General features: G+C 47.5%; 1 protein-coding gene across 7 annotated transcripts in view; it reads left to right on the top strand.

The window, feature by feature from the left end:
- Ten-m (teneurin transmembrane protein Ten-m) overlaps positions 1–18,919 on the top strand; it is a 787,615-nt gene extending 768,696 nt beyond the window's left edge. For all 7 annotated transcript variants that reach the window (XM_025303695.1, XM_025303697.1, XM_025303698.1 and 4 more), the window contains 5 exons: positions 556–772; positions 1,013–1,848; positions 4,056–6,364; positions 7,306–8,059; positions 17,130–18,919. In XM_025303695.1, the coding sequence (XP_025159480.1) occupies positions 556–772; positions 1,013–1,848; positions 4,056–6,364; positions 7,306–8,059; positions 17,130–18,618 (5,605 nt within the window). In that variant the 3' untranslated portion in view covers positions 18,619–18,919. The remainder of the gene's footprint in view (positions 1–555; positions 773–1,012; positions 1,849–4,055; positions 6,365–7,305; positions 8,060–17,129) is intronic.
- The last annotated feature ends 6,118 nt before the right edge of the window (positions 18,920–25,037 follow it).

Genomic DNA, 25,037 nt, shown 5'->3' with positions numbered 1-25,037 from the left:
CACTCATAAGTGCTCTAAAGTTGTATTTGCTCAAAAAGCAGCTTTTGGAGCACTGGCTTTTCTAATATATTATGGAATGAAGGAATGCTACAAATGCTACGCCTATCTTTTGAGCATTTGTATGACATAGGTTTTTGCCTCGGGCTCTGACAAAATAAACGGCGAATCTCTGCTCGCCCTTACGCGCGAAAAGGAGAAAAGAAAAGACGCGGAGGGCGAAGATGAAAGTATAAAAGCATCTCTCACGTCGATCATGTTAGACTTCATCAAGTGACAGCATCTTTTCGTCGACGTTCTCAGCCGGGGAGAAGAACGTTGTGAACGCCAAGTGTGAACAGTAAATTACGTATTACTCGTAGATTGAGATTAGCCTAGAGAATAGAGATTTGTTTTGTTGGTAGCGTATGACACACACGAGGCACACGAAGAAGTAATCTAGACTCTCTCTCTTTCTCTCTCTCTCTCTCTCTCTCTCTCTCTCTCTCTCTCTCTCTCGCGCGACCGGCTCGCGGGCCTTCGTACAATCGTCTAAACATCACAATCATTTTCTAACAGCCGGTCGGCGGTGGTACGCGGTCGCGTAGTCACGCACCTCGGCACGGGCCTGATGGGAGTGCGAGTCAGCACCAGCACCCCGCTCGAGGGCTTCACCCTGACGCGAGACGACGGCTGGTTCGATCTGCTGGTGAACGGCGGCGGTGCCGTAACTTTGCAGTTCGGCAGGTCGCCCTTCAAGCCGCAGAGCCACATCGTCTTCGTACCTTGGAACGAGGTGAGCATAAATTTGAATTAATCGCCCTGCTGCACGTAACTTTTCAACTGACGAGCCGGCCGAACTAGCTCCAACTAAGCGAACTCGCCGACGGTCTCTCACGACGTGAAACGCTCGAGAGAGCCTCGGGCGCCGGCAGGGAATTTTGCTCGCCGACCCCGGCCGCGTCTAGAGGTCACGCTGAGCCTGGGGAGACCGCGTCGAGAATAATGAGAACGTGGTCTGTTTCTTTCGCGCCAGGTCGTCATCATCGATAAGATCGTCATGAGCACCGCCGAGGAAAAGCCACCGCTTCACGTCCCGCATGCGTGCACGGCTCACGACTACGATATCATGAAGCCGGTCGTCCTGGCGACCTGGAAGCACGGCTTTCAAGGTGCCTGCCCGGACAAGAGTGCCATATTGGCGGAATCGCAGGTCATACAGGAGAGCCTGCAGATCCCCGGCACGGGACTGAACTTGGTGTACCACAGCTCCAGAGCGGCCGGTTATCTTTCCACCATACAGCTGCAGCTCACCCCGGAGTCCATACCGGCCACCTTGAACCTGATACACCTGAGAATCACGATCGAGGGCATACTCTTCGAGAAGACCTTCGAGGCCGACCCCGTGATCAAGTTCACCTACGCGTGGAACCGGCTGAACGTTTACCGCCAGCGCGTCTACGGCGTCACCACCGCGATGGTGAAGGTCGGCTACGAGTACAGCGACTGCAAGGACATCATCTGGGACGTGCAGACCACGAAGCTGAGCGGCCACGACATGTCCATCTCGGAGGTCGGCGGCTGGAACTTGGACATTCATCATAGGTACAACTTCCACGAAGGCATCTTGCAGAAGGGAGACGGATCGAACATTTATCTCAAGCACAAGCCGAGGGTCATTCTCACCACGATGGGAGACGGCCATCAGAGGCCCTTGGATTGTTACGAATGCGATGGACAGGCTTCCAAGCAGCGTCTCTTGGCACCCGTTGCCTTGGCCACTGCGCCGGACGGCTCCATCTTTGTGGGCGACTTCAATCTAGTCAGGAAGATCCTCGTCGACGGGACAGTCAGAACTGTGGTTAGACTAAAGTAAGTAGACGTTTGCTTCTATACCTTCGTACACATGAAAGCAGACGGCGTAAATCTCAAATGGCATGAGAAACTATTTCATCTATGATGTAAATTTTGTCGTCAGTTCATGGATAATCTTTAGACTATCGAAGGACCCACTAAGCCAGGACTGGAATAAGATTATGACGGTTTTACACATTGTCTCTGACCTTGCACTAATTGGGATATATTCATATAATTTAGAAGATTTTTGTTAAATCTCAGGTAGCATGAGAATTATTTCATCTATGATGTGAATTTTCGTACTTTAAAGTTGGCGGAAGAGAGAAAGACGTTTTCTCTCTTCTCCAGTGAAAACCAAATTCACGCTAAGAATTCTACTCCGGAGATTCTGTTAACATTTGTACACTGAGAATGCTATTCAGAGACAAAATAATCTTGGTTTAGTCGTAGTCTAGCAACAATATAAGAAGAGACTAGCGACATTTGCATTTAGAGACGTTTTTTATGATTTAATCTTGTATCAAACCCAGCTTAAATTTAAACTACCTGTAATCTAAAGTTGATTTAACCTTTAGACTGCTACAAACGTATAATATATATACGCCCTGACATATCTATTGATACCATCAAGAATTTCCTTCCAATATTCTTGTTTAGTTTTATCGTGTTCGTACATCTTTTCTCGATAATGTCCTTTCTTTTTAATATCGAATTCGTCAGGAAACTTTTCTTCTCTGCGGTCCAATTAGCAGCCTTCTTACTTTGTTGTATTTTATTTGATGCATCCACTGAGAATAGTTTTACTGTTACATATGAAAAAAAGTTTTAAAATGTAGATATGAGTCTCAAAAATCGTGCTTTGACAATTCCCTGGTGACTGCATTGGCTACAAAGTATCTGAAGATTTTAAGATTCACACGTTAAGCGCCGAACATGTACAGGGTGTCCGGGATTTTTTGGAAACGAACAATTATGAAGATTAATCAAGTCAAACTGAGAAGAAAAATCAAGTATCATTTTGTAAAAATCGCAATAATTATTAAGTTATTAATGATTGAAGATGACTATATCTAGAAGCTCTTTCAATCGATAACTTGAAAATTTGCGTATTTATTTGCAAAATGGTAAAGGACTTTTTTGTTCAGAATGACCTAATTTACAATTTTATGATAGGCTATTGTGCTTAGCGACAAGTTCAAGATTCAGGGTTCAAACTTAACAATTATTGCAATTTTTGCAAAAACAGTACTTGACTTTTTTTCCCATGATTTGATCTGATTAATCTTTACAATTTTTCGTCTCCAAAAAATCCCGGACACTATTGTATATATAAAAGTAATATATAGATATATTTTTCTTTTTTCACAATCTTAAAATTTTTAATTTTTAATATTAGAATATTATTTATTAAATTTTGAATTGTCGGTCAGCGATGACCGTCATGGCGTTTAACGTGTTAAATGTAAGATCCTATAATGAATAATACCACCCGAAGGTTTTAATTTCCTCAGTCTCTTTGGATATCAAATTTAAACCATTTTAGAAAAATGTCTCTGAATAACATAGCTTTAGTTCATCGTTAGTCCATGGATAGTCTTTAAACCAAGCCAGGATTAAAATATGGTTATTACGGTTTTACGCATTGTCTCCGATTAGCTAATTAAGACTCTATACTAAATTAGGATATGCTTATGTAATTTAGAACATTTTTGTGAAATCTCAGGTAGCATGAAAAATTATCTCATCTATGATGTAAATTTTCATATTGTAAAGTTAAAAAGGTGTGCAAGCTGCGTTGATTAATATATAAATTTGTAATATATAAATATTGCATTATATTAATATATAAATTAGTAATATATAAATTTGTACTATATATAAACTTTGATATAAATGTATCCCAGTCCCGCGATTCAGTATAATATATTATTCAATAAAATTTTCCTCCGTTCAACACACAGTAACATGATATCAGTATTGTAGCTTCAACAACGCTGAACAATGTGGCTATGCAAAATGTGTTTATATTACGTTCATATTGCCGCGAGGAAAGTTATAATATGAAAATAACGTTACTGTCAGTTGCTGCTTGTTGAGTCGTGTTTCTTTAGAAGAGATGCCTTGTGCGTAGAAATATGACGTTGTCTTACTGTAGATTACAAGACAGCGTCTCATCAGCAGTCCAATCCATCTTACTTTAACCTCTTCATGTCTCTTTCCAGTGCGACCAGGGTGTCATATCGTTACCACATCGCTCTGAGCCCGCTGGACGGCGTGCTCTACATATCCGACCCTGAATCCCACCAGATCATCCGCGTCCGCGACACCAACGACTACACAGACCCCGAACACAATTGGGAGACGGTGGTCGGCTCCGGGGAACGTTGCCTTCCCGGCGACGAGGCTCACTGCGGCGACGGCGCGCTCGCGCGAGACGCCAAACTCGCTTATCCGAAGGGTGTGGCTGTTTCGGCGGACAACGTTCTTTACTTCGCCGATGGCACCAACATCAGAATGGTCGACCGCGACGGCATCATCACCACCGTGATCGGCAACCACATGCACAAGTCTCACTGGAAACCGATACCCTGTGAAGGGACGCTGAACGTGGAGGAGGTGCACCTACGATGGCCGACCGAGCTGGCGATTAACCCTCTGGACAACTCGCTACACATGATCGACGACCACATGGTCCTCCAGCTGGCACCGGACGGTCGCGTCAAGGTCGTCGCTGGCCGGCCGCTCCACTGCGCCTCGCCGTCGTCCTCGTTCGACACGGAGCTCGCGACCCACGCTACCCTCGTGATGCCGCAGAGCATCGCGTTCGGGCCGTCCGGCAACCTGTACATCGCCGAGAGCGACTCGCAGAGGATCAACCGCGTTCGCGTGATCGGCACCGACGGCAAAATCTCGCCGTACGCCGGCGCCGAGTCCAAGTGCAACTGCCTGGAACGCGGCTGCGATTGCTTCGAGGCCGACCACTACTTGGCGTCCACCTCCAAGTTCAACACGATATCCGCCGTGGCGGTGTCGCCCGATGGGGTGGTGCATATCGGCGACCAGGCCAACTACCGCATTCGCTCGGTGATGGCAAGCATTCCGGACGCCAGCGGCGCACGGGAGTACGAGATCTACGCGCCCGACACGCAGGAGATTTATGTGTTCAACCGTTTCGGTCAACATATCGCCACGAAGAACATCCTCACCGGCGAGACCGTGTATCTGTTTACGTACAACGTCAACACCAGCAACGGCAAACTCAGCACGGTGACGGACGCGGCCGGCAATAAAGTCTTCCTGCTGAGGGACTACAGCAGCCAAGTGAACTCGATTGAGAACACGAAGGGGCAGAAGTGCCGGCTCAGGATGTCCAGGATGAAAATGCTGCACGAGCTGAGTACACCCGACAACTACAACGTCACCTTCGACTATCACGGGCCAACGGGGCTGCTGAAGACGAAGCTTGACAGCACTGGCCGTAGCTACGTCTACAACTACGACGAGTTCGGCAGGTTGACCAGCGCCGTCACACCCACCGGCAAGGTGATCAGCTTGACCTTCGACCTCAGTCTGAAGGGCGCAATCGTGAAAGTCGGGCAGAACAACAGGAAGCCCGTCTCGATGCTGATCAAGGGCTCGTCGGTAGTCACGAAGGTCGGCGAAGCTGAGCAAAGGACGACGGTCCTCGCCGATGGTTCGGTCGGTAGAGTGACGTCATGGGCTCACACCGTTAGCACCGACACTATGCCGTACTCGATCCTGGCGGAGATCGAGCCTCTCTTGGGCGAGAGCTACCCTGTCCCGGCTAAGCAGCGAACGGAGATCGCTGGGGATCTGGCGAACCGCTTCGAGTGGCGGTATTTCTTGCGCAAGGTTCAGGGAAATAAGAATCGCGGCAACTCGAAGACGGTCGCCCAAGTCGGCAGGAAGCTCCGAGTGAACGGCGAGATCCTGCTGTCCCTCGAGTACGACCGTGAGACCAACTCCGTAGCCGTCTTCATGGACGATCGGGTGGAGTTGCTGAACGTCACGTACGACAGGACAGCCAGACCGGTGAAGTGGGGCCCGAGGAACGGCATCTTCGCCGGCGTCGAGTTGGAGTACGATCGATTCAGCAGACTGACCAGTTGGACGTGGGGCGACATCAGCGAAACTTACGGCTTCGACCGATCCGGCCGGTTGTACGAGATCAAGTACAGCGACGGAACGTCGATGGTGTACGCCTTCAAGGACATGTTCAGCAGCTTGCCGCTCAAAGTCACCACGCCGCGTGGCAGCGACTATCTACTGCAGTACGACGAAGCGGGAGCATTGCAATCGCTGACCACGCCGAGAGGACACATTCATACCTTCTCGCTTCAAACGTCTCTTGGATTCTACAAGTATCAGTACTACTCGCCGATGAACAGGCATCCCTATGAGATCTTGTACAACGACGACGGCCAGATTCTCGCTAAGGTGTACCCGCATCAAAGCGGCAAGGTCGCTTACGTCTACGATCATACTGGGAAACTAGAGACGACGCTAGCCGGTAAGTAATTACGCGATCGCGATTATCCGCTAACATTATTAATTTTCTCACTTGTGAGAAATAGATTTATGCTCGATTGGAGGTTTTACAAGAAATTATATAATTCATTGAAAATTTTGATATTATATATTTTTATGTTTCCAATATAAATTAAATATAGAATATAATATAATACAAATTTATTCATAATGTATATTTGTAATGTATTTCATTTGTAACAGAATATGTATAATCTAACATAAATTACAGCAAAATTTATGAATTATAAAAGACATGTACATATATATAGGATGTACTAGAAAGATAGGTATCCCAAATTAACTTGAAGGGATGCCGTTTTTGAAAAAAAAAAAAAAATGTTAAATACAAAAGTTTTAGGATTTGGAAATGAGTATCTGGTGGTGAACTTGAACTTGACTTAGGGGTCAAATTTCAAGGTTAAATTAAGATCAATTTTAAAATCGTAAATGGAAACCCATTTTTTTATTACATCATCTTTTTCTACCAATTTGAATAACTTTTGTCTGAAACATTTTTTTATTTGCTTAATATATTTTGAGGTATTTAAGGAAAACCTGGTAACTTTTCAATATTTAGCTTACTAGACATTTTTATTCCATTTGGTCTCGAGAATGTGTCTACAATAGTACCCTAACTTTTGTCAACTCGATGATTTCGAAATTTTATTTCTATCTTTTATTTCTAGTTTTTTCACAATAGACGTAAGCTTATCGAAATCCCGGAGATGCGCTTCAGGTCTTCCCCTTTCAGTAAATAAATCGCTTTCGTGTAAGAGTTTATTCGAAATGATTTGAAAAACAATGCCGACCTCTTAGCTCCGTTAACTTCAATTAAATTCTCAAAGTACAATTTTGTCACGTGTATTTCGTGCTGAGTCTCGCATATTGCGATTACAAGCAATGACACTCGTCTTTCTTCAGGGCTCTCGTCGATACACTACACCTATCAAGAGACCACCAGTCTGGTACGCAGCATCGATATCAATGAGCCAAACTTTGAGATGCGCATCGAGTACAAGTACCACGCCGGCATCGTGAAAGACGAGAAGATCAAGTTCAGCAGCAAGAGTGGCATGGATAACGCTCATTACCGTTATCAGTACGACGGCAATGCGCGCATATCCGGCATCGAGGTGGACATCAACGGCAAGCAGCTTCCGCAGCTTCGCCTCAAGTACAATCAGAATCTCGGCGTGCTGGAGGGCGTCGGCGATCTCCGGATATACAGGAACCTCTTCAACAGGTCTGTCATGCAAGACAGTAGCAAGCAGTTCTTCACGGTGACGGACTACGACGAACACGGCCGCGTCAAGACCGTGCTGATGAACATCAGAACGTTCGACGTGTTCCGCATGGAGCTCGAGTACGACAATCGCAATCGCATCAAGATGAGGAAGCTCACCATTGGCAAGGAGGCGATCGAGAAGAAGGAGGGCTCTCGAATGCAGAAGATAACTTACAACGCGGACGGTCACGTGCTGGAGGTGGCCGACACGGAGAACAACTGGCAATATGCGTACGACGAGAACGGCAACGTGATCGGCGTGTCCGGGCATAACGGGAAGATCGCTTTGGGCTACGACAGTGGCGACCGAGTGGTCCAGTACGGCGACGTGGAGTTCAACTCGTACGACGGGCGCGGCTTCGTCGTCATTCGCGGCGAACACAAGTACAGGTACGTTTCTTCTCGTTCTTTGAACAGTCGCCATTATCGTCGGAAAAAGAAGCATCCGCACAGTATTGTCAGTCCTTGGAACCGAAATTAGGTTCTAAGATCCATGAAAACAAGGGAAATTCCCTTGCGATTCTCAGGACCGATCTTAAGTCACAAGAAATGGAAACTTTGCTTCCTTTGAGCAAAACGCGTCGTCTGGCTCGTTTATTGCTCGTTACTGTTAACACTGCTGTTCTGTTCAAATTTACTATACTGTTGTACTGCCAATATGACCCAACTTATTATTTTATATATTCGCAGAGGTATAACAACAAAAAGAGCTGTTATAAATTGTTATTACTGAAATTTCAAAAGCAAATAAAAATAAGGATAAAAATGCATTTGTTAAAAAACTAAGCAAGAGAAACATTTTTTAATTATTTGGGGCTGTTTGGCAAGTGACTCTCGTGTCACTTATAAGCGTGTTTCTTATGACTATTACATGAAAGATTTGTTTTATTGTCATTACTTGATAGGCAAAATTACAACGAGCACGCTTGATATTGATAGGCGCAATAGACCCTGAAGCAACGGCTTGATTTGCTTCTTGAATTTTCATTACATTATTATGCGATTCTTCAGTTCTTGGCATATATTTTCTTGATATTAGGTCAGTCGAAAAGTTCTGTCCGTTTTCTTGCAAAACGTATAGCTTTATTTAAGAAACAAAATGAAAAGGTACATCAATCAAAGTATTGTCCATCGTTAGCGATGACTTTTTCCCATCTTTCGGTCAGCAAACGAATTCCGCGGCGAAAGAATGACTCATCTTTGGAGGCTATCCAGTCAGAGATCCATTTTTCGACGTTCTCATAAGAATTGAAGCATTCCTCAGTAAGTGCGTGTGCCATCGACCGAAACAAGTGGTAGTCGGAGGGGCACAGTCTGGTGAATAAGCCGCATGGGGTAACACTTCCCAGCGAAGTGCTTCTAACGTTTCTTTGACAGATTTTGTGACGTGAGGCCGAGCGTTGTCATTGAAACAAAATCACTTTATGCTGTCTAGTTTCATATTCTCGTCGTTTTTCGAGCAATGCTCGGCTCAAACAGGTCATTTGTTCTTTGTAGAGATCCCCTGTTTGACCACTTTTCAACAGCTCATGGTACAGTACACCCTTCTGATCCCATCAAATACAGAGCATTGCCTTCTTTCCGTGGATATTCCGCTTTGGCGTCAATGTTGAGGGTTGGTCGGGATCGCAAATAGTTTTTCGACGTTTGGGATTGTCAACATAAATCCATTTTTCATCCCCAATGATGATACGATGTGAAAACCCCTTTCTTTGTTGCCTAGCGAGCAGAATTTCGCAGGTGGTTTTTCGCCTTTCAATGTCTCTTGGCTTCAGTTCATATAGCACCCATTTTCCTTCCTTGTAAACCTTTCCTAAGGCTTTCAAACGATCGGAAATGACAGATTGAGCACAATTTAGTGCTTCTGCAAGTTGCTTTTGCGTTTGACATGGGTCTTCCACCAATGCCTGCAATTCTTCGTCTTCGAATACTCTTGGCCGTCTAGAACGCTCTTTGTTCTCTACATCAAAATCACCAATTTTAAAGCGTCGAAACTATTCTCTGCATGTTTTATCGGAAGGAGCATTATCACCATAAACTTCTACAAGCATTCGATGAGCTTCAGCTGCAGTTTTCTTCTAATTGAAGCAAAAGATTAACACTTCGCGCAAATGACGCTTATTTGGCTCAAATTTCGACATTTTCGATGCAGTGAAAAACAATGTTATTGATGCAAACGTATACTTTTATGTATTGAATGTTATTGACAGATGTCAAAATAAACTATTAAGCTTCGTTTAGACATAACAGGTTAACGACAGTTCTAACTATAGCTACTTGTCGCTAAACGGACGGAATTTTTCGATTTACCTAATATATCAGGGGTGTGCAAAAGTTTCCATCTTTTTTAAGGCAATGTTTTTTATTAATTTTTTTATTAATATTATTATAAATGACACAGTATCTTTAATCAAAATATTTTCCGGCATTATCCATTGCTTCCTGCCATCTTTCAGGTAAAAGATGGATACCGCGATAATGGAAGTCTTTGTTCTTAGAGTGAATCAAGTTATCGATGAATCGTTGCACTTGCTCAACATTGCGAAATCATGTACCAGAAAGACTGTGCTGCATAGAACAAAATAAGAAACAATCCGATAGGACAATATCAGAAGAATATGCCAGGTGTGATAGGATTTTCCATTGCAATTTCATTAAAGTTTTCCGGGTCGTCAATGCAACATGAGGCCTGGCATTGTCGTGCAGAAGAATCACTTTGTTTTGCTCTGTCGCAAAATATGGCCGTTACTCGATCAATTGCTCATTCAACTGCCTCAATTGTCGACTGTGTAATTCCGCGGTGATAGTCTGAGATGGTTTTAACAACTCATAATACAGCATTCCTTACATTTCTACCAGATACACAGGAGGACCTTATGACCATGGGTATTTCTTTTTGGCTGTGATGTAGAAGGTTCTCCGGGATTTATCCACGATGTTTTGCGACTGGGATTGTCGTAATAAATCCATTTTTCGTCTCCGGTTACATTTCAATACAAAAAAGACTTGTGTTTGTGTCTATTGGCGAACGAAAGGCGAATGATAACTCAACTGGCAATAGTGTTCTCGGATAATTCATGGAAAAGCCATTTTCCTTCTTTCAGAATTTTTCCCATCTCATACAAGCGTCGAATTATAGTGCCCTGATTAACATGTATCTTTCTCGCAAGTTTTACACTCGATTGAGTCGAATCTTCTTGCAATAACGCTTCCAAGTCATCCGAACTTATCTTTTGCGGTCGCCTGGTAGGCTCCACGTCTTTCAAGTCAAAACCGTCACTTTTAAAGCGCCGAAACCATTTACGACGTGAACTTTCAGCTATCGTTCCCTCACCATAAGTTTCGCAAATGATTCTTCGGCAGCTGTTTTGTGCTGATGAAATAAAAAAAGCATACAATGACAAATATGCGTTTTATCGACTTCCATCTTTATACGAATTAAAAATGTTTACATCAATTGTTGCCGCGTCAGGTGGTTGAACGGCCGTGACGCAGGGGTGCCAGAACACCCTTGTCAGAAGGATCGGAGTTAGAGATGCTAGTAGACTCGGATCTCGTGCGGCCTTTTCGGGTCGTATATCCGAACCGAGAAATCCGAGCAACGCTCGTACGAAATAGATCGACGATCGCTAATGTGAAACGACCTCCGTCGTTTCGGAAGGCCTGCCCTTTTGGACGCAACGGCCAGCAAGATGCCACGGTAGAAAAGAAACTGTGGCCAAGCAAACGAAAATGCTGAGCTCTGTCACGCTAGAGGCGACTGAGTCGTTCCTGCGGCGGAGCGCCGATGTCCTGTGGACGCGTGAAGAGAGAGCTCAGCGTGCTCAAAGACGCGATCGCGTCGCTCGTCAAATCGTCAAGATCCTTGACGGATACTTGGAAGTGAGAGAGAGTTCGCAAACTCTGAAGGAGACGGTACCACCGCTCCTGAAAGCCAAGTTCCTCGACGGACGCTTGGAAACAGAGAATTCACCTGTTCCACACGGAGGCGACCAAAGCCCGCTCTCTTGAAGCGTGGCAACGCAGGGGGAACTCACAGCTGAACACAGATTTCAACCATAAAGCCTCAACCCAGCAGGGTATATTAGCACCGCAGTCAACTCAGAAGAGTGTAGAGAGTGCGTTGGTTTGAATCTCGACTAAGCACTAAAACTGCTCTAGGAAAGCCTAGAGAGAACGTCGGTAAAGGACGGGCGCTATAAGTCGCACAGACCAAACACCAGGGATTGCCACAATCGGCGTTGTGCTATGCGAAGGCACGCTGCTCGCGATCGCGCTCGGTTATATCACCCGGGCGGCCGATTCTTAGCTGCGAGCAGCGGAACTAGTGAGCGCGTCATGTAGCGGCCGCGAACGGCACTAGTGGCCACGCGCGGAGCGTCGGCGGGAGCGCCGCGTGCTCGCCTGCGAGAAACCAACGGGAGCCAGGCTGTCCGCCACGCGGCCGCGACCTGATGACAATCATGATGCTGCTTGTGGCAACGTGATGTTATGTCATTGCCTGCTCATTTCCGAACATACCGCCCGCCTCGACTGAACTCAGTCGAAACCGTTAGGTGGATCGTTACGGGTTTCCGGGTCAGACCGCTTGCTGGGGTCGCCCGCCGTGCTCGGCGTAACTGCATCCTCCGTATTAACGTCCACCGGAAGGAAGCAGATCCTGGTAATCGGTCTCTTATACTCGGACTTAGCAGTATTATCACAACCCGAGTGAGGTCGTCATCCCCTTGATGACAGGCGATGATGCGGCCCAGCTCCCACTGACTAGGGGGTGCATGCGGGTTTCGCAATAGGACAATCCGTCCGATCTGCGTAAGGCGTTGTGCGACGTGCCACTTGGGGCGCTGTTGGAGACCGTTAACATAGTCGGCTGACCATGCCTTCCAAAAGTCCTCCGACAATCGTTGGACCAGCTGCCAACGAGATAGGCGGTGTTCGCTTAGTTGGAGAAGGGGCTCCGGTGCAGCGATGAGCGGTGTCCCGATCAGAAAATGACCCGGGGTCAACGGATTGTAGTCATCGATATGATCAGAGATTGCGGCAATGGGCCGAGAATTTAACGAAGCTTCTATACGACATAGGAGGGTGGTCATTTCCTCAAATGTTAACGTCTGACTGCCGATGCAGCGTCGAAGATGATGTTTGACGCTTTTGATGGCGGCCTTCCAAAGTCCACCGAAATGCGGCGCTGAAGGAGGAATGAATTGCCACCGCACTCCTTCTGTTGCGACGCGGTTCAGCACGCTCGCGTCGTGGGTTGCTTGATGAAAGGCAGTGCGGAGTTCTTTTTCAGCGCCTTGAAATGTTGTGCCGTTGTCTGAATAGAGAGAGGTTGGCAACCCTCTCCGTGAGACAAAACGATGGTATGCCGCGATGAAAGCGGATGAGCTGTAGTCGCTTACGAGCTCAATATGGACAGCCTTTACGGTCATGCAAACGAATAAGGCAATGTATGCTTTGTGAGACTTGTGTCTACGGCCAGGGGCGTTGCGTATGGCGATCAGACCGGCGTAGTCGACGCCGGTATGAACAAACGTTCGAACCTGGTGATTTACTCGTATCTCCGGGAGCTCGCCCATGAGCTCAGTAGTGATCTTGGCTCCCTCACGCGCGCATCGAACGCAGCGGTGTAGCACAGATCGGACTTGCGCGCGGGCGCGAAGGATCCAGTAGTTTTCGCGTAGTGCAGCGAGAGTTAACTGGGGCCCGGCATGACAATTGCTCAAATGATAGAATCGAATGATCAATTTGAGAAGAGGATGAGTTCGGAGGAGAATGGGATGTTTTCTCGCATCCGGAATCTTGACGTGCCGAAGTCTTCCTCCGACACGTAGAAGTCCGTCTGAGTCTACAAATAAGTTGTAGCTCGAGAGCGGATTTGATTTCGCCAGCTGGCGGTTCCGACGAAGGAGCTCAATTTCCTCAGGAAAAGAATCAGACTGCATGACTTTGAGCCAATACTGGTTGGCCAATTGAAGATCGGATGCAGTTAACGCCAGCGTGCCTCGAGGAGGACCAATATCATCGCCGAGCTTTTTCGATCGAAGTCGGCGAGTGAAGCGGAAGACATATGCTGTTACTCTTAACAGCCTTGTCCAGGACGAAAATCGATGTGGTAGATCCCACGGTTCCGTTGTAGTAGCAACATGTGCTGATAACTCCTTTCGCTCCTCGAGACTTGCGTCCAGTGGAGGCGTGGAGCTTGGCCACCGCTCCTGACTTTGTTGCAGCCATGATGGACCGGACTTCCACAGCGGATTGTGCAAGAGCTCCTCGGGTAATAACCCACGAGAAGCGCAATCGGCAGGGTTCTCTTGCGTCGGAACGTGCCACCAAGTAGCATTAGAAGTAATCGCTTGAATCTTGGCGACCCTATTCGCCACGAAAGTCTTCCACCTGCTGGGCGGATGACTTAACCAAGCCAACACTATTGTGGAATCCGTCCAGCAATGACATGTCAATGAGGAAACACTCAGCGTGGAGCTAGCAAATTGAAGTAACCGTGCGAGCAACAAGGCTGCGCACAGCTCGAGGCGCGGCACGCTTATTGTTTTGAGCGGCACGACTTTCGATTTCGCGAGGAGTAACGCCACAGAAGCGTTTTCGGCGTTCGTGACAATCCGTAGATACACTACGGCAGCATACGCTTTGGTAGACGCGTCTGCGAACGCGTGAATTTCGACTCGAACTAAACCTGCACCTAGTCCGGCCCAACGAGGAATTGTGAATTCCTCTAGCAGAGGAAGTTGCGCCTGAAAACGCGACCAATCATGCTGTATAGCCTGGGGAACCCTCTCGTCCCATCCGCATTTGAGTGCCCATAATTGCTGCAACAATATTTTTGCGTAAACCAACACTAGGGCTGCCCATCCCAGTGGGTCAAACAGCTTAGAAATTGTGGACAAAATTTCCCGCTTGGTCAGACCGGAGTTTGCGGGTGGCGTTATTTTAAAGTACAGTACGTCCTGTTCCGGAAGCCATGAAATGCCTAACACTTTAAGAGGCTCGTCGGACAAGAAATCCTTATTGCGAGCGAGCCCATGATCGGAAGGATCGATATCCTCCAGTACCGCATTGCAATTGCTCGCCCACTTGCGCAGGTGGAAGCCGCCTCGTGACAAGAGAGCGATCAAAACCGATCGCGGGTTTGAAGGGCCGACGGTATTATATAGGTATGGTATCTGCGCCAAACAGACAATCGTCCACATATGTTTGATGCAATATAACGGGCACTGCTTGCGGGAACTCTGCGCCTTCATCGTTTGCGAGTTGTAGCAGCACTCGGATAGCGAGAAACGGAGCGGAAGCAGTGCCATATGTGACAGTGAAGAGGCGAAACTCCTCCTCTGGGTTGGATGTAGAGGCCCTCCATAGAATGCGTTGAAAGTCAATGTCTCGCGGATCAATGAGCACTTGCCGATACATCTTCGCGATATCTGCTGTAAGTGCGTACCGAAATTGTCGCCAAGTGAGGATGACGGCACTCAAATCCAATTGCAATTTGGGACCCGCCAACAAGAAGTCATTGAGCGCCTTCCCATTGGACGAAGGACTGGAAGCATTGAACACCACCCGCAATCGAGATGTCATGCTGTTTTCGCGGAACACCGCGTGGTGGGGAATGTAGTATGGCTCATTCTTCGGCGGGTTCGCTTCGTCAGAAATGCGAGCCATATGACCCAGGCTCTGATAATCGGACATAAAGTCGGCATAGGCGCTTGTCCTCTCTGCATCAGAGTGAAGACGTCGCTCGAGACTCCGAAGGCACGCTGATGCAACCGCACGAGACGTGCCGAGATCTGGCAATTGACCGTTCTTGAATGGGAGTCGAACAATATAACGACCACTTGAAGATCGCGTATGCGTTTGCTTAAAATGCTCCTCGCAAGCACTCTCCTCAGGGCTCCAGTGCGTAACTGGAGGCAGTTCCTCAACGTCCCAAAATCGTTGGAGGTCAAATCCGATGTCCTTGACAACGGAACAATGGTGAATCTGCAACTGGGGCGATGCAGCGTCCTGACCCGCTGGCCCGGAAAGAATCCAGCCAAATAGTATGTTTTGGGCGATAGGGTGCTCCGCCGCACCCTTCCGCAAGCCAGGAAGGAGCACTGCACCGTACAGGTCGGCACCAATAATTAGCTCTATTGGGTCAGCATTGAACGGCCTACTATCAGCGAGACGTAAGTCGCGCGTATGCGACCATTCTGTGACACCCTTATATCGACTTGGACAATATTGAGTCAACGAAGGAAGCACTATTGCATTCGCTGGAAACGAAGGCTCCGATGTATTATCGGGACTCGAATCGTAGCGGTGTGTCGTGTCACGGACTTCGCTTTAAAAGTGGCGGTTTGACTTTCAAGTCAAAACCGCCACTTTTAAAGCGCCGAAACCATTTACGACGTGAACTTTCAGCTATCGTTCCCTCACCATAAGTTTCGCAAATGATTCTGGTTGCTTCGGCAGCTGTTTTGCGCTGATGAAATACAAAAAGCATACAATGACAAATATGCGTCTTATCGACTTCCATCTTTATACGAATTAAAAATGTTTATATCAATGAACATAACTTATTATGCATCAGTTTCTATGCAGGTTGACTAATACTGACATAATTTAACAAAAATACGTTGCAATTTTCATGTAAATAATTCACAATGCCGTCTATACGTGAACGATGGAAACTTTTGCACATTCCTAACAACATTCACACTTATAAGAGATTTACCAAGATCTTCCAGAAATAATCTTCTTTTATTAAGTTTGCTTTCATTCCAACTGTTCTTGAAGTTCACTGAAAACACTGAAAATTGTTCTTCCCTCATAATATTTGATAATATTCTTGAAAATAATGACTGAATTTGTCAGAAATATTGATGTATAATGCAATAATTCGTACTCAAGCTAATAATATCCTCTTTGTCATAAAACATTAAGTTCTAATTGACATTACTGATATACCAATTTCTTCCCATCGAGTCAAACTACTGACTCAAACACCATGTGTGTAATAATATAAAATTTTAGAAACAAAAAACGGAAAAATAATAACAATTTTTTTGGTCCAAAATTCTAATGTTCTCGAGTTATAAAACAAAACCACGAAATACCAGAGCACTCACTCATTACATAAAAATGTAATAAAGAAATAAAAATGATTTTCGGTCAAATAGACCCGAACGGAACAGCAGGGTTGATTCAATCATTTCATCTGTGTATTCTTGTTCCATCGTCTGGTACGACGAAAAATATTTCACGTTGCGACGTCACGAGTAAAATGTTCCGTGAAATTTCGTTTTATCGCAATAAACGAACATTACATCGAGAACATTTATTTTGGATGAAAATTTGTGGGATGAGAAAGGGAGAAAGGGAGATAGATCGCAGTTCTATCGATTGCAAAATATCCTTCCATTATAAACACACCAGGTCGCTGACTTGCTCCTCCTCCTTCTCTCAGGTACAACTCGCGCGGTCAGCTGATCCACTCGTCGGAGCACAAGAAATTCCAGATCTGGTACTTCTACGATGACCGCGGCCGCCTGGTGTCCATGAACGACGACCGCGAGAACATCACGCAGTTCTTCTATGCGAACCCCAAGACCCCGGACCTGATAACGCACGTGCACTTCCCCAAGTCGTCCAAGACGTTCCGCTTCCTCTACGACTCGCGCGACTTCCTCATGACCGTGGAGACGTCCGAGCAACGCTTCTACGTCGCGACCGATCAGAACGGCTCGCCGCTCGCGCTCTTCGACACCAACGGCAACCTCATCAAGGAGATGCGACGTACGCCGTTCGGCAGGATCATCAAGGACACCAACCCGGACTTCTACCTGCCCATCGACTTCCACGGTGGCCTCTTGGACCCCAACACCAAGCTCATCTACCTAAACAAACGACTATACGACCCGACTCTCGGCCAATGGATGACTCCGGCTTGGGAGCAGATGGCCAACGAGCTGACCACGCCGACCGACATCTTCATCTACCGTTTCCGCAATAACGACCCGATCAACTTCAAGCAGAACGTGGAGTACATGACGGACCTGGCGAGCTGGCTAAAGCTCTACGGCTACGACATCTCTTCGATGCTCGGCTCCGAGTACACGAAGCAGATGGTGTACCAGCCGAGCGCCACCATCACGTCGCCGCAGCTTACCCCGGACTTTGGTGTCATGTCCGGCCTGCAGTGCATCGTGAATCGCGTGCATGAGAAGTTCTCCGACCTCGGCTTCGTGCCCAAGCCGCTGCTGAAACTGGAGCCGAAGACGAGGAACCTGCTGCCGCGGGTGGCGCATCGCCGCGCGGTCTTCGGCGAGGGTATCCTGGTATCGCGCGTCGACGGCCGCGCCTTGGTGAGCGTGGTGGACGGCGTGAACAGCGTGGTGCAGGATGTAGTGACGTCCGTGTTCAACAACTCGTACTTCTTGCCGCTGCACTTCAGCGTGCACGACCAGGACGTCTTCTACTTTGTGAAGGACAACGCACTCAAGATCCGCGACGACATGGAGGAGCTGCACCGGCTCGGCGGCATGTTCAACGTGTCCACGCACGAGACGACGGAGCACGGCGCCGGCACCTGGAAGGAACTGAGGCTTCACAACCCGGACGCGGCGGTGGTGATCAAGTACGGGGCCGATCCCGAACAAGAACGCCACCGGATTCTCAAGCACGCGCACAAGCGAGCCGTGGAGAGGGCCTGGGAGATCGAGAAGCAGCTGGTGATGTCCGGTTTTCAAGGTAGGGGCGACTGGTCGAAGGAGGAGAAGGACGAGCTCATCAGCCGCGGCACCGTGGACGGCTACGAGGGCGTCGACATCCACAGCGTCCACAGGTACCCGCAGCTCGCTGACGACCCCGGCAACGTGGCGTTCACCCGGGACGCCAAGAGGAAGAGGCGGAAGAGCGGCAACCGGCGCAACAGGACTCACAGGCACGATTCGTGATTCGAGGATACCACGCGAGTTCGGGGTATCGTTTGGGACTTGATTCGCGCGTGAATCCGAGATGTGAGAGCTCGAACGGACAAATGGACGGGAGAATGAGAGAGAGAGAGAGAGAGGGGGGGGAGCACGTCGGAGAACAGCCGGGAGGAAGGACGTCCGTCTCGATGTTCGTCTGTGCTACTTTCTCCCCTCGAATCTCCCCCTCCCCCCTCCTTCCCGCCTCTTCTCCCCGCGCTCGTCGTCGGGATGTACGGAGATCTACCACGAGCGACCACGGACGCACGCGTCGATGCGTCTGTCCCTCAGCGGTGTCCACTGGCGCAACCTAGCCCGTCGATGTGCCATAAACGCGCATCCATGCGATCGCGATCGATCCTTGCATGATGCCTCGATCAGCCGTGCCGGAGACACGACGGGTGCTGAGAACGGATCGTGAAGTGTCAAAATTAAGCTAGTCGCATTATTAACGAAATGAAGAATATAAAGCTTGTTACATGGTGATTAGTTTATAGCGGTGAGAAAGGGAGAGCGAAAGAGAGAGAGAAAGAGAGAGAAAGAGAGAGAGAAAGAGAGAGAGAGAGAGAGAGAGAGAGAGAGAGAGAGAGAGAGAGAGAGAGAGAGAGAGAGAGAGAGAGAGAGAGAGAAAGGAAGAGAGACACGAGGGAGAAAGAGAGAGAGAGAGAGAGAATGTGAGGGAGAGTGTGTGTATGTGTGTGTGTGAGAGAGAGAGAGAGAGAGAAAAAGGCAGAGGTGACGATTCGACGCGTAGAGGTGTGACAGGACGAAAGTGCGTGCGTGAACTTTCAAGGTGCCGTCCGCGACGAAATCCGGTAGAGAGCGTTTTCGCGAATAAAAACAGAAGAAGAGGCAGTAAGAGAGAGAGAGAGAGAGAGAGAGAGAGAGAGAGAGAGAGAGAGAGAGAGAGAGAGAGAGAGAGAGAGAGAGAGAGAGAGAGAGAGGAAGGGGGAGGTAAAATTAAATACGCTCGAGTATTTAATTTGTAATACGTGTACATTTTGTCGGACTTTCGTCGAACCGTCGGTCGAATTTGAGCTGATGTTTTCACGCAACAGGGTCTATGAGACACGCGTACGCGCGCGCAGGAGACAGCGAGACACCGTCGCGGTCGACGCGTCGAGGTCGGACGATGCGAGGCGAGAGGACGGTAGAGAAAAGATTCCGCGAAATATTTCTGAGATTGTTCAGGGAACGAGTTTTGTCCTCCGAGAGGTTTTGCTGTATTTCGGGGTCGCGGAGCGAGCGCCGTATTCGTTTCCCGCATTTCTTCGGGACGGTGCGCTAAAACGGGATTCTTCGTATGATGTGCATGTACGTAGGATGGTTCTACGCTAACGGGTCTAATTGCACTCTATTCGGGTCGCTCTCACCTCGCATTCTCTAGTCGGGACGCGTTCGACCGAGGGTGGACACGTTTTTCAACAATGTCCGTGGACGTCGCCGTAGATCGCGTCGTGAGACGCTGTAGGAAAAAAAAGAAAACGAGCAAGAGCGAGAGAGAGAGAGAGAAAGAGAGAGAGAGGGGGAGAGAGAGAGAGAGAGAGAGAGAGAGAGAGAGAGAGACAGAGAGAGAGAGAGAGAGAGAGAGAAAGAGAGACAAACGTGGAAAATAGATATACAACAGATATTTTTAACATGACGCAAAAATTGATGTACTAGGTGCGAGACGAGCAATTGTAAATATAGCTACTCGAACTTAACGGTAAATGTAGATAAAATATCGTAACGTAACGAGCGAGCGAGAGAGAGAGAGAGAGAGAGAGAAAGAGAGAGAGAGAGAGAGAGAGAGAGAGAGAGAGAGAGAGAGAGAGAGAGAGAGAGAGAGAGAGAGAGAGAGAGAGAGAGAGAGAGAGAGAGAGAGAGAGAATGGTCGTAAAACTCAAGTGAAACTGTCGACACCGCTTTTTTATATGTTTGCATCCGGTATCACGGATGTCCCTTAACATTCGCTAGACTGACGATTATCACAAATATTCGACCAGCCACGTCTGTCATTGTAGCTCCGCGTTTCTCACGACGCCATTAATCGAAAAAGTAGAAGGGAAGATAAGTATTTTGTTACAAAATTACATTTACAGGGCGAGGCACCCCTAAGACAAATCACCTGAATAACTTTGAAAATATGCAGGAAAAAAAAATGTTAAATAAAGAAGTCGAAGGGTTTCAAGTGACGCATCACACAGCAATACTACTACGATCTTGAACAGCGTCATCGAGATTACAGGAAGGTTACCTTGAATTTTTTTTATGAAAACCTCTATTTTTTATTATATTATCTTTTTCTACCAATTAATTTGAACAACTTCTTGTTTGAAACATTTCTTTATTTGTCTAATATTTTTTTAGATATTTAAAAGAAATCTATTTTCAATATTTAATTTGCGATATCTCGGTAACTATTTGCCGGAAGAAAAAGCGCTACTAGAGACTCTTTGTGTTCACAATAGTGCCCTAATTTACATTAATTTACGTTACTTGATGAAATTTAAAACTCATCAAGTTGACAAAAATCAGGATACTATTATTAATAAAAATGCGGATTTTTATTTAAAACATTCAAGATGACCTTCCCGTAACCTTAACGTCGCTGTTCAAGGTTATACTAGTATTGCGTCGCTTAAAAGCCTACAATCTCTGTATTTAACATTTGTAATTTATTATATTGTAACAATTATATAATTATAATACAAATACTCAAAAGTATATGGATATATATACTTTCTAATTAGTTATTCACGTCAAATTTTATACACAAACTTTATACAACAAATTTTATACACAAACTTTGTATCAGCTTGTAAACATTTTCCTTGCCGTTCTGCCGATTGCGCGTTACGCATGAGCGAAGCGTCAAGCTCTCCAACCAAAGATCAACCAACAGTCGTGAGAAACGCATAACTGGGAAACGAACGCGCGACTGGTCGAAGATGATTAGCGAGCGTCGGTCCAACGAACGGCGAGGTGTCCGCGGCGCCGAGTGTACCGGAACAAACTACACGACACACGCGTATAGGAAATTCACTCGCATCCCCGACGTGATCCCGCGAGCGCGAAGTGAAGAGATTCGCGCATCGGGAAGAGTCGCGAAGTGATCGGACGCGTCGCGCAAGCGAGAAGCGCGGCTGGGGATCTTATTCTTCTTAGAAAGAGAAAGACGCGACATTCGCGCGAAGACGGATGGTGCACGTTGATCTCGAGCCAGGCCTACGCACACGATTGACACATTCATACACACACGTACACACTATCATCGCTTCAAATCGGCCGGATGCATAGCACGCGCGACGTCGGCACGCGCGAAGCGCGCGATTGGATGTTGCAGAGCCAAGTATGAGCGCGGCGCCCGCGTGCTCCGTCAGCTCTAAAATCCGTAGAGTTTACCTTAGAGATAATTTCGTACTTCAAAGTAAGATCAAGCGGGCTAAGAGCAGCGCACGTCGGCCAGGTGGAGCGGGGCGCGTCGGTCCGCCAGTCGTGAGATTTGCCGAGATTCGTTCGCCAAGACTAATCGCACAGGTGACCGATCGTTCATCTCGATAGCCGTCGCGCGAAACGCGGTTAAGATTGAAATTAAAGCGCGGTTTATTTTGATCTCGTGGTTGGACAATTGCCGCGCCGTTCCACTTGTCCGCTCGGCGATCATCCCGCTTGAGCGTGAGCCTTACCGATTTTAAATTTGATGCGAACCTCCGCGCCGGGCGCCGCAAGTATAAGCGAACCTACCGATTTGTCGTAGACATCGTAGACACGTGTAAATAGTAATCGGCATCACGTAAACGAGTAAGGGATATCGCATAAGTGACGTCGTCGAACGCGAAACGACGAGGTGACGCGACGTGACGAGACGAGACGAGCGACAGTCGTAATGGGATGCGTCGAAGTAATAATGTCCAGAAGAAAATAATAATAATAATAATAATAAATAATAAATGATAAATAATAATGAATAATATAATAATAATAATAATAATAATAATATAACGGTAAGTAATAAGAATAATGAAAAGGAATATAGTAATAATAATGGAAAACGATAATATTTACCGTATTGTACGAAAAAAAATGCCCCGCCTATCTTTCTACTAAAAATGAAAAATTATTTTTTGAATTGTGTCGTCGAAGAAGTCCTATGTAACCGTGTGTATGTGGGATCGCCCCGTGAGAGAACCTCACCCCCTGCGCTCCAGCGAAGAGAGCTCCCGGTGAAAAATTGGCGAATTGATGAGAACTGACGCGGGGATTTGTCTCGTCGAGTCATTAAGTTTCGTTAATCTTCGAGGTCGCGGAATCAGTAATTTTCTTTTTTGCAACGGTGAAAGCTTTTTCTCCTTCTTTCCATTTCCTTCTAATCACATTCTTCCATTCTAAATGTTGCAAAGAGGACAGACAATTTTCTTCATGTCCCTTGCTTCTTAGATCAAGACACGTTCTGTCCGTTTTTCCACTGTCGACATTTAAATCATTCGATTGCCACTAAAAGCGTTGGTGTTTCCAAAAATTTCTTCCTCAAAATAACCTCATTCTGGCCTCTCTCGATCTCGGAAATCAGCTAGGCTTCGCGTCTCGCCGAGGCGAAGTCCCTTCGGTTCGTCTCAACCTACCCATTTTTCACAGGGCACAACCTTGACCCCTCCTCTCTGTAACTGATATAGCTGAACTCGTCGGTGTTTATCAATATTGGATAAATAAAGAAGAAAAGAAAAGCGTAAAAAGCGTAGATCGAGGTATGTGGTTCGGCTCGAGCGAAGTAACTGACATAGAAAGTAAAGACGCAAAAAAAAACGGATATAACGCATAATTACACGTAGGGGTACGGTGAGCCAACGTGCGAGCCCGCGCGAGCTCCACCACGTTGTGTTCCACGTAGGCGTATGATAAAACGTAAAAGTAAAAAAATACATAATCATAACTACAAACGTACGTATTAGTTGACGAGTTAACGTGGGGAGTTTAGCGAACGGTTAAGGGAGCGTGCTAGTGAGAACCTAAAGCAGGTGACATGACGCTGTACATATCTGTTGTGTATAGCCGACACGCGCCACCACTGTCCCGCGAAAGTAGTCTTCACACATCCCCAGCACGAGGAAATTTTCTACCGCGAGAGATCGTCCTAGAAGAATTCCAGCGGCGGAGCGACGTCTTCGTCTCAAGCGTCGCCCGCCGCCGTAGTTTCCGTTTTCGCCTCGCTGCGCTGAGCCGCACGCGAGCTTATTAGCTCTCATGAGTTTCGTTCCGCGTGCACGTTTCGTTGCCGAAGAAGGGGAAGGGAGAGAAGAGCGATTTACGTAAATTGAGAGTCGATGATCACTCGATCGTGCGCGCGCCAGGAAAGTCCGTACGTTCACTTTGCGTTCTTCAACGTCGCCGCTACAATCGTCGCGTGTTGTTTCGCCGCGAGCGTCCCGTCGCGACGCTCGTCGGGGAGAAAATGGTTTCGCGCGCGTCGAGCAGCTCCTGCGGAGGACAGCCCGAGCGGTTGGACGACGCGTGTCGATCTGTGATTCATTCCGTTGTTATGTCGAACCGTCAAAACGAGGGCTGAATTGGAACTTTCCTCCGCGCGGGCGGAACGAACAATTTTGCTCAATCGTCGACACTTCAGGCCCATAAGGATGAGCCAACGGTGACCTTCCTGAACAACGGAAGGACGCGAAGCAATATCTCGCATTCGGCGCGAGCGAAATCGATCAACGACCTGAGTCGCGGCCGGAAACGAGCAGCGTTAATTACCCACCGGTGATTATTCCCCGATTATTATTTCCCGAAGAACTGACGCGCTAGGTTATTCGTTCTTTTGCGGAGAGCACAGGAGTCTCGAAAGCCTCGCGCCATCGTCGACAGGTCGCCCTTTCGCACTTTCGACGGTTTAAAGCAAATACGCGATTAATTCTAAATTAATCAAACTTGATGGAACACGCGGCGGGTGTCCCCCCTCCCCTTCCTCCGTCGACGTCCTCTCGTACGCCGCCCCGGGTGACCCGCATCCCTCTGTCGACGTTGCGTTCTCAAGGACCTCCCCGGCTCCGAGAGAGCACGAGGGGGAACAGAGTCCCGTAGCACTTGTTACTGAGTTGTCCATCAGCGGCGGCGCCAAGGGTGGGCCCTGGCCCTCATCTAAAAATACGCTGGCCCAGCCAAAAATTTTAGAAAATTTAGCACAATTATGCTGTCCTGTTTTGTCCAAGTTTTCAGCCTCACCATGGCCCACCCATATAAACGCTGGCCCAGCTGCGGCCCAGCCGCATAAATAGTTGTGGCGCCGCCTATGTTGTCCATCAACAACACGCCGTTCAGCCCGACACGCGCATCACCGTAGCTCGTAGAGACGCGCGGCGCCGCGAGCGGTTTTCTATGTGTACTCGTCTACTTGCAAAACGATACGTAAACACGGGAGAGAGAAA

This window comes from Harpegnathos saltator, unplaced genomic scaffold, assembly GCF_003227715.2.
Source record: "Harpegnathos saltator strain DR-91 unplaced genomic scaffold, Hsal_v8.6 scaffold562, whole genome shotgun sequence".
NCBI classification, from domain to species: domain Eukaryota; kingdom Metazoa; phylum Arthropoda; class Insecta; order Hymenoptera; family Formicidae; genus Harpegnathos; species Harpegnathos saltator.
Note: the sequence above shows the minus strand (reverse complement) of the source record. Positions and strands in the feature narration are given on the sequence as shown.